At 38.9% G+C, this 10669-nt stretch overlaps 1 protein-coding gene across 1 annotated transcript; it reads left to right on the forward strand.

Annotated features, from left to right (window-relative positions):
- Nucleotides 1-469: 469 nt before the first annotated feature.
- LOC139129395 (uncharacterized) lies at nt 470-5631 on the forward strand. The gene is made up of 7 exons (XM_070695027.1): nt 470-747; nt 1429-1502; nt 1773-2310; nt 2985-3099; nt 3564-4102; nt 4574-4688; nt 5344-5631. The coding sequence occupies exons 3-7, from the start codon at nt 1810-1812 to the stop codon at nt 5352-5354; spliced, it is 1281 nt and encodes a 426-aa protein (XP_070551128.1). The 5' UTR covers nt 470-747; nt 1429-1502; nt 1773-1809; the 3' UTR covers nt 5355-5631.
- The last annotated feature ends 5038 nt before the right edge of the window (nt 5632-10669 follow it).

A 10669-nucleotide genomic window follows, 5' to 3' on the forward strand; every position in this document is an offset into this window, starting at 1 on the left:
ACTGAGGTCGTAAAAGTTTTTTACAAGACAAAAGCTGATAAAGATAAACCGAAAGTGGACAAAGTAAAGATTTCAGCGAGGTTGAAAAACTGTGCAGACTATAGGCGATACCGATGTAACAGTTGAAAATATGAGCGATGAACATCCGATGACGGTCGTACACGTCGATTTTACCTACCTAACCTGCTATAACAAGCATACCATGCCAAATAGATGATAATACCCTTGTTTTGCCACAACCTTTTATTAATTCGGCTAATGGAAAATTTAGTTCTTATTCACAGAATGATGAGGGGAGCACATGTTGTGACTATAGAATGGTGGGTATACGGGCAGTCATCGAATCAAATAGAATATTGAATGATATTAGTCGGTGCAAAAAATGATAGTTCAGAGAACACCAAAGTACTGCATCAGTGTTGATTGTAACGCACCATATGCACTTAAAATATAAGCGCTTAGCTTCAAGCAGAAAGGCCTTACGACGAAAACAATGGCGAGCATGGCTTTCACTATATTCCGACAAACTCTTCCTTTTTCGCATTTTAACACTTTCACTTCGTACGGATGTTACTGGTTTAAAATTAGTACTAGGGAAGATGGGCAGTGAGACTAAGACATTAACATATATTTGCCTCATGAATATTCATATCGGTACATTTGCATATTTGGACTATAAAACCGTCATTCGTTTTTCGACACAATTGCATTCATCTTCGCAGTGTTCGCGTAAACGTCTAATGCAAGGTAAGGGAATCTGTTGATTGTCACGAAAATCTAATCTTATAGCGTAATACTGTTAATTTTCATGTTCGGCTGAAAATGATGTCGTGTGTTCACTCGCTTTACACAAAATCGGATGGACCTATGCGTAGATATATATTATGGTCAAGTTTGTGAGTCTCAACAATCGATACTGCGACAGGCCTTTTGGGATTGCGGAGCTTTATAGTGCTGAAAAATGACAAGGAATAATATAGTTACTCAGGTCGTGGTATTACTGTTCTTGGTTTTTGCCCGTCAGTGACGATTCGCTTCATTCGAGGCAAACTATGGAGCTCGAGAAATCAACGCCAGCTCATTTGGTAATAATATAGATGGCATAATAATTTAACAACTTAATTTGCCCATCGTTAACGTTTCAAAGATGGCAAAGAAGTCAGAAGCAAAAATTTATGTGGCGCCCTATCGCCATCAAAACAGTTAAAAGGAAGTATTGAAAAAGCAAGACGAAAAAAAATCGCTCATAAAGTTCTTTTCCATGGAATTCAACTCCTTGTCTCTCCCTCAGACAAAAGTCTGTCGCTCAGGCATTTCAGTTGATATTTGTCGCTGACACTTTTCAACTAGTGGCGTTTACTTTTTGGAAAACAATCTTTTAGTCTCATCATTTACTTCAACAAACGATTGCCTCCTTCAATTTTTCAGGTGAACTTTTTAACATTTCAGAATGAGGATACTTGGTTTTGTTGCTGCCCTCCTGTGTGTGGGAACCATCTCAGGTATGTACCAGGAAAAAAATCAAATCACTTCTTACGATGTACCTACCTGAAGTGTGAACAAGCTGTAGTCTACATTAGAAGAAACACGCTACCTAGGCTAAAAGTCGACTGGCGTTCTTCAACATGTATCGTCAGCAAAATTTTATTTCGTTTCGCTTTTCTCTCATCCAACGTAATTGTGAAGGCGTTTGTTGAAAGGAAACGGAAATGGTCTGAGGCGTTGGAGTAGATGTATATTTATTATTTGTATTTTTATTTCCTTTGAAACAGCCGCACCAATGGCATGTGATGGTCCCTCAAGGGCAAGATGGCCGAATTCGCTGGCAATGACGGCAGCTACATCAAAGTGTCCGCCACCATCCCAGACCTGACCAAGACCAGCGCCTGCTGGTGGGCCAAGACCCCCGAGACCACCTCCAACTCCGAGGAAATCACTTACTTCAGCTACACCACCGACAAGCCGCGTGAGGGCTCCTTCTCCGCCAACGACATCACCAACTTCGAGATGTACGTCAACGGCCAGCGCGCCTACGGCGGCGCCGACTTCGACATCCGCTACGGCATCTGGCATCAGCTGTGCGTCGCCTGGGTGAGCGAGGGCGGCAACTACTGCATGTACAAGGACGGCCACATGCTTAAGGAAGGCAAGAACTTCAGAAAGGGCGAGACCATCAAGGGTGGCGGCGTTCTTCACCTCGCTCAGTACCTCAAATCTGCCTCCTCCGCGCTCAACTCTGAATACTCATTCAGGGGCCAAATGGCTGGCTTCGACATGTTTGACTACGTCGTTGATTTGGCCGATATTCAGGTAAGACGAGGTCATAACCTTTTCAGGGGTCAAAAGCCAAAGTGGTGTCGAGGTCGAAAACGGAATGAAGCGCCGATTGTATATGTAATCTCGCGCTTACTTTCAGCTAGGAGCTGGTATCCCAATATTTGAAAAATATCCCTTCATGTTAACACCGACAAGTATGTACGAAAAGAAGAATTCCATAACTTCAAGAGAAACGGAAATCGACTAAAAACGACTGCATTTTTTCTTTAATGGAATGGCTCATTTTGAAGCTCTTGCAGTGCGTAATGCAGAGCAATAATGTTTTCACAAGCCTTACTTTATAGAAAAAAAAGCAAACATAAAGAAAAAAACACAAAAAGCGTTTTCCCGATAGTGTTAACACAGGGATGCGGTCATTTTGAATTTCAAAAATCGATAAAAGTTAGGTAAATTGTTTCTCTAGAACAAAAAATGTGCTTGTTTTTATTCTTTATTTTGAAATATAATGGTTGAAACATTACTTGTGGAACGTTTAGGCAAATTTTAAGTCTTCAAATTTCGCGTATTACATTAAATATGTTTGTCAAAACTAACATGTGACCGGACATGTGACCGGACATTCTGACACTTCGCGCCTTTGGTTTTGAAACTTCCCGCCACAATTAAGAGACAGCATTAATAACGTTTCTTACCGTCTGACTTTCCAGGCCGCCGCCTTCAGCCGATCATCCGTCACTGGCTGCGGTAATGTGGTCGCTTGGTCACAAATTGCTGAATCCGACCTGGTCGGAGTTGAGACTTGCGACACTGTTCTGACTGGCGGTAAGTGCCTGTGGTGTCATTTCAAGAAGGGTCATCGATGGACGTTTTAAGCCGACAATACTTTTCATATACAGAGAGTAGAATTATCTGGCAATACGGTACACTGTTGCAGAAGTACAACATAAATCATGGAACTTTAATGAAATAACCAGTCATTGCAAATATATATATACAGATCCATCCTATTCTACCAAGTGTCGGCGTTAAAAAGTTTTCTAAAATCATCAACAGTTTGAGAGCTGTGATTTTCCCACCAAAATTTTAGTGCAACTTTTTACCAATTTTTATGATTTTTTTGTAATTTTTTGGAGAATTTTTGACGAAATAGACATCATACTTCATTGCTACAGTTTTTCATCAAAATTTTGCAAAAATCTGAAAAATTCTGAAAAAATTGACTTGAGTACTCAAAACTTGAGTTTGGCGCTCAAAGGGCTAATCGGTTGTAAATATTTTTCCCGTAGCACCAAGACCAGACAACTGTGAAGGTGGCGAGTTCGCCGGCAAAGTACTTCAGATCGACTCCACAGTCGGACCCAACGGCTACGCTATGTCTCACGGTGATTTGCCCGAAATGAAAGCATTCACCCTGTGCGCCTGGGGCAAGACAACCGAGCCTAACGTCAGAGCGGACATGTTCAGCTACCGCGTCCAGAACAACGCCATCGGCAGCTTCGTCATCCGCAACCCAAGCAACGTCAGACTTTTCGTCAACACCAAGGGCGCCCCAGAGAGCGAGGCCGCCATCAACGACGGCATGTGGCACCACGTCTGCGTCACCTGGGCTTCGGAGGGTGGTAAGGTCGAATACTACGGCGACAGTGCTCTCGCCAAGGCGGCCGAAGGTGTCAGCACCGGCGAGACCATCGCCGGCGGCGGAGTCGTCATCATTGGTGTGCCACAGAACCGTATCGGAGCCAAGTTCGACTTCAAGAAGAGATTCAACCATGAACTTGCCGACTTCAACATCTGGAGCACTGTGAAATCTCAGGCCGAGATTGCTGTAAGTTTTCATTCGACCAAAACGCCCTAGCAAAATACCTTGGGTTCAGAAATCCTCTATTGCCAAACAGAACTTCGGGGCTTTTTGCAGCCATTAGGGTTGATAACGAGCCACACCACTGGTTAACTTCAGTCATTTTATAATGCGAGAGAGTACATGATTTCAATTCTATGACATGAAAGCGACGAACTTGCATCTTTCAGTACATTTTTGTCAGACTTCCATTGATTGTCATCCATGCAGTTTGCCTTACGCCGTCCAGCTTCTGAATGTCTCATCTAAACGCCCAATATTGCCGACACTGACTCTCTGAGCACGCATGCGCATCATTGTAGCTCTTCATCCATTGCTTCCCAGACTTGTGTCTCGGTGAAACCTTGAACAGTGAAATACAAAACTAATTTTGGGCGAAACCCCATTATATTGTGGCACAATGATTTTCATGAAACAATATGTCTCTTCTCTTTGTAGATGATGATGTGCGGATCTTGCAACGGTGGATGTGGTGATGTTGTTTCTTGGCACAAATTCACTTCAAATGAAATCTCCACAGACGTGGCCGTCAAAGACTCAGATGTCCCATACAGTAAGTTAAAAAGTCATCAGAATTGAATACTGTTCACTTTTTTTTGTTATTTTTCAACATTCATGCGGAAATTTAGTTAGTGAACTTTTAAGATGACTTCCACTTTAATGGAATCATTGAATACAAGACTCGTTCAATAAGGATTGTTTTAAATTCGCATTTTTTAAATTTGATGAGCAGAAAACGCTATTGATTAGCGATTTATCATTTCGTGATTTTAACAAAAATGGTGAAAAATGATAGGTGTAATGCCGGGTTGTAATATCAGGGTTCCAAATCGAGACATGGTAACCATTGAGTCATATTTCGGCGATGTCGAGAAGTATTCTTTGAAATTTTAATATGCAGGGATAAATATCACAAGTTCGAAAGTCGGATGAAAATAGGATTCCAAATCAGGCGACATATCTGGAACATGCGTGTTCAGTGCAGTGGTGACATGGTCGGTGTTGTCTAAATCGGCTTACACTCTGGTGGTCCGGAGCACAGCTGTGAATATTTCCACTGTACCGTCTGTGCACAGCGCCATCTGGTGTACGCTACCATATGGGCTGAAAGCAGTTTTCCTGAAGTCCTATATATAGCATGCACCTTTTTTTTTTCTCTCTCTCTCTGAAGCTAAATAACACATGGCCGTTTCTATTGCTATTTTCAGAGAAGAAGTAAAGGACCGCATCTGACATCGCCGACATCGAGTGTGAGTGTGGACGTAGAGGGCGTAACTTGAATGCACAACCGACTATTTAGAACATGAGCAAAGAGGCGAACTTTTTGGAAACCTTTGCGAGGACACCATCCGCTCAACGCCCTTTTTAGATTAATCAATTACATCAACCGATATTATCATATACATATGTAGGAACAGTGAAATCAAGTTCAGTGGATTTGAATCGATGTAGGTTTTTTCACACATAGTTTGAATAAACTTTAACCCAAGGTCAAAGCTCGGCTTTTTGTCAGTATATTGTTTTTACAGTCAACGTGTTGCAATACGTTCCAATGCTGTCTTACGAAATGTGTAGATATCCAAGGGGGTACAGAGAAATGAACTAAAATCCTGTAAGTTTACTTAAGGTTGAATGTTTTATCTGTTGCATATCCTCGACAAATTATGTTGAGGCATGAAGTTTCGTTTACGATTGGTTGCACTCTGAATAAAAAAGTTTATTCACGCCAATCAGCTGATTTTCACACGCTAGGTTGTAGATTTAGATACGTTATAATATTTTCTGACCCTTTTTAGCCAACGCGGACCAAACCTCAGTCGATACGAGTTACCACAGACTTGATAAAAGGAGAATTGCAACGGGTTTATGAGGACGTTAAAGGGGGGAGACGTCGTTATTTGGATGAATATATTCATTTTTCATAAGTGAAAAGATCATTATCGTTTCGGTCTGCATTCAGATGGAAATGTAAGCAATAAAATGTGTTTGTTTTCTTGCCAAATTTCCTCTCCCTTTAGTGATATATTAAATTGTTCTAGACGAATCATTTCTGTCAGCGGTTCTGGAATGCCATCAACGTACATCGTTGCTTATTTTTGTGTGTTTGTTTGTATGTCTGTTTGTTTGTTTAACGGTATTTTTATTTGTTTACTTTACATTCACATGAGTTCACAGCTGTCTCGAGACTCTGTTTTTTAGATACATGATGATCCCCCGAGCAACATGTAACCGATATTTTGCCGACTACTTTCGCTTCATTTCACTGATACCCTAATCTAGCAACTGAAGATAGAGCATGAAATTATAATTTGATATTGCATTTTACGAATCGATACACCTAGGTTTTAAACTTAAGCAAAATGGTATTTTTCGCAAAGAATCTGATCAAGTGAAACAAAATGAATACAAATTCTTACCAAGATATTCATGCAAATTAAATTAAACAAGTACATGAAACGGTACTTTAAAGGGGAATCTCACAAAATCCTCAAAATTATTGCTCTTATATATAACAATAAATAATAGTTACCCTCAAAGATAATACATGCGCATTTTCGGAGACAAAAGTCATTCCTGCACATCACACAAACTCCAAAGTCGCTTATGATTCCTCTCACTTTAACCTGGTTATGAGGTACTGTAATGGTATTAAACTGACTGCTAAGCGTAATTGAAGAAGTCTGAAATATTTGCGAGTGTTGTTGTACGCGTATGAATGTGTGTATGTCATTAAAGAGTCAACAAATAGTCGTCATAATGACTCTCTCTCTCTCTCTCTCTCTCTCTCTCTCTCTCTCTCTCTCTCTCTCTCTCTCTCTCTTTCTCTCTCAGGGTAGTACGCGACTCGACAATGAAAGTATTATGCTTTAGCTCATTCTTTACTGGAGGAAAATTAATCTCTTTCATTTTCTGGAGTAACCAGCAAGAGTTGACGCGCAAAGTTTTGGACGAGAAAAACAAATCACATGAGATTACTGATTACCTCAGAACGAAATGGAAGCCGTACCTAGCGTTAGCTCTATCAGGGAAAAGTAAATTTTCGATTTTCAGAAAAACCAAAACAAGCGGCACCAAACAAAGGAAAGTGCAAACAATAGCGTTCTGAGGCGGTTGTTACTGCGGCATTTGTAATACGACGCATTTTGTAACAACTTACGCAAAATGTAATAAGGGTATCAGCATTTTGTAATAAAATGGTCTACGCATTTTGTAATAAGGGTATCAGCATTTTGTAATAAATTATTGTTTACGCGATTTGTAATAAGGGTATCAGCGTTTTGTAATAAAACGCGTTTTGTAACATTAGTTAACGCATTTTGTAATAATTATAAACATCCGCTGATATTGTATGTATTTTAAAATGCTTTGTGGTTTCTGAATACGTAAAAATGTGATAGCATATAATGATATCGAGATTATATCTCACTACCGGTGCTAGGTTATCATATTAACGCCATATAAGGGGGTCTGAGTTGACATTCAAAATGCAATTGAAGACAAAATGAGATTATGCGATTTATAATTGAGAAAACAAACTGAGAAAGTTTTTGTTGGTTTTACATACAGTACTGTATTTTGAAAAGACAATATACTGCAGACCTTTCTGCATTTTTTTATTCAATATTACTGTTGGTGGATGGAAAGAAGAAGGCTTGGAGATGACATGCAGAGCTCAGAATATGATAAAAGACAGCGACATCATCAACATTGACAGCGTTGTATACTACGACTTAATTTTATTATGCGAATGATGTACATGCAACAAAACCAACCTTATCCAGAAATGGTTCCCTTGTGACATTTTGAGGGTTTCGGTCTAATTTTTAGGGCGTTGCTACATTATTTTTTTTTCAAAAGAAAAACAATAAATATTGTTTTTGGTTACAATAAAATTGTGTATCTTATGTTTTTGCATGTATATTGGATGAAGTTTGCAAAACTCGAATAATCAAATTCTTAGTTTTGCAAAATGATTGTAATATTAGTGTACACAGTGATTTGAACGAAGCTTTTATTGGGTTCATAAAAATGATGTTACAAACCACCGTCCCTCCACCCACCGGTCTGGAAACGAGACACGTGCGCTATTGTTTAAAGGTCTTAATTGCTCTACCGTTGGTACGAAGCGCGTTACGGATGTAAATGCTTGCTTGGGGACGCCATCAGTAGCGTTTAGCAACATCTTGCGGTGCGGAGTATTTTTATTTATTGTCATGTCTTTGCTCCTCAGGTAACTTTGTTACCATAGCCAGGATTTCTGCTACAACTGAGAAACTGTGTTTATTGAGAGTAGTTTCTTTTTAGATTTTCGTCTATGATTTTCCGTGTTTTTCCGTCGAATTTTCGCCCACCAAATTTGACCTCGCTAGGTAGGAAGAGGCACCTTATAGTACGAATATTTTCCCCCCTTTCACTTGTAGAAATAAGAATAAATCGAAACGAATTTGGTCAATCAGCGATGGGGATTTTAAAATTGGTAGTATGCGGTTTTTTGTCGTTTACTCTGTTCTGTTGCAGAAAACGCCCGAGTTTTCGACGATGCATTTGTTGTTAAAAATCAAGATGGCGGCCACCATACGTCGGCCACGCGTTTTTTGAACAACGAAAATTGCCAATCAACCCGTAAATTCCCCGTGAATTTTTGACTTGCGAGGTGTATACCTTCCTAAAAGTTTATTTTCTAGAATCGATTTTCATTCTAACATTACTCGAAATTTATGCTTTCGATGTTTCGGAATGCTGTTGAGTTTGTCGCGACGCCATTTTGAAACTTTGATCGCGCACGTTGGTTCTTCGGTCACGAAGCTTTTTCCTCCCTTCCATGTTTGAATCTAATCCAACTCAGCATATTTCAGTCTTTGAACATTAAACATACGATATTTTACGAATGGTGAGACACTTATTTTGATGTTTTTTCGTCCGAAACGATGATTTTTGGGATAGTGATTTTGTTTGTGTCTTTGTCGCGTACAGTTGTCTAGCGGCGATTCAGTGCAAGCTCAATCTGTTTTGGAGGCCAAAAGAGTACGCAAAAGCTTTGAAAAGAAATGAATTCTTATGTATAAAAATGTGAAAGAACCTTGAGGCTCCCACCTCAATATCGAAACGTTTGTGTTACAATATCGACAATTTTATTCAGCAAAATCGCTGTAGGGTGGAGGGACGGTGTACAAACATTTTCCTGGAACCATCAGTTGTAGACCACGGAATCTAATATACATTTAGACATAATTGAGAAATAGGAAGGGATAAATTCTTAAGAATGTCGTCAGAAAGAGAAGCAATATGTGAAAATCATTGTAAATTTAGAATACTGGGGGCTATTTTGAATATTTAATGAGGTCATGTGACCAGTATTTGCATATTTTTGGGGCAATTGTAATACTACAATTCCAAAAATATCTTGTAATTGTGGACAAGTTTGATAAATTCAATAGTCAGATGTTATAAAATAGGATACCTTGACCTGTCTGACCCCTATTCAAGGGCGCAGTGTGTAATTCTTCACTTATGAGTGAAGACAAGAAAATTTGTGTAAGTTTTATCAAATCTGTGTAAAGTTTTTCATAATATATAAAGTTTACATCAAAGTCCATGGTCATGGCACTATAAATAGTGATTAAGCATTGGGATATGATACAATATCGATTATCTTTTACTGGAAAATTGGAAAACATGTAAAAATAATGATAAATTTATATTGTTGGCGGCCATTTTGAATACCTAATCAGGTCACATGACCATTATTAGCATATTTTGGGACAAGTGTGTCATTGTCATTCAAAATATACATACTTACTGTGGGAAATATTTCATAATATTAGTTGCTGGATGTTATGTTACGTTATGCTTTGACCGACCTAACACTTAATATACAGAGCCTTTGTTTTCATTACACTTAGCAGGTCAAAATGATACAAAATATCAGTGTTTTTTCAAAATTTTGTCACAATTTCATTTCAGTCCATGCTGACGTGATAGAAAACAGGTTTCGTGATGAAAAATGATGAATAAATGAGGAATTCCTATGAAATAAAGAAATATATTAAAAAAAACAATATTTTATATATTGGCGGCCATTTTGAATACTTAATGAGATCACGTGACCGTAATTTGCATATTTTTGGGACAAGTATTTATGGTGATTCAAAATTATAATGGTATGGTGGACAGTCTTTGTTAATTTAAGAAGTCAGACGTCATGGCAGATGGTAATTCCAAATGTCAACTCCACCACAGGGCCTTGGTGTGCAAAGGGTTAAAGTGGAAAATAACGTACGAAAGATTGCAGTATTCTAGCAACTTCTATACGTATGATATGTGATTCTCTAAAGTTGATTGTCGATAATTTACGGTAATAAGATGGGAGGGGCACGTTAATATGTCAATGCTGACAGCTGATATTTTTCAAAATATACTGAAATAAACACTGACGTGAAGCAGTCAATTAAAATACTGAATGATCATTTATTTTAATCATCCCATAAACAAGTACAAAATAAAGCTCTATCGACAGACAAGCCACTTTTCCTT

The sequence above is a fragment of the Ptychodera flava genome, chromosome 3, assembly GCF_041260155.1.
Source record: "Ptychodera flava strain L36383 chromosome 3, AS_Pfla_20210202, whole genome shotgun sequence".
Lineage (NCBI taxonomy): Eukaryota > Metazoa > Hemichordata > Enteropneusta > Ptychoderidae > Ptychodera > Ptychodera flava.

Excerpts from the sequence above, each read along its gene's own strand:
- LOC139129395 (XM_070695027.1), top strand. The coding sequence starts at position 1,810 with ATGGCCGAATTCGCTGGCAATGACGGCAGCTACATCAAAGTGTCCGCC. Across the intron at positions 2,311-2,984 it reads TTGATTTGGCCGATATTCAG|GCCGCCGCCTTCAGCCGATC; the intron begins GTAAGACGAGGT and ends CTGACTTTCCAG. Across the intron at positions 3,100-3,563 it reads CGACACTGTTCTGACTGGCG|CACCAAGACCAGACAACTGT; the intron begins GTAAGTGCCTGT and ends TTTTTCCCGTAG.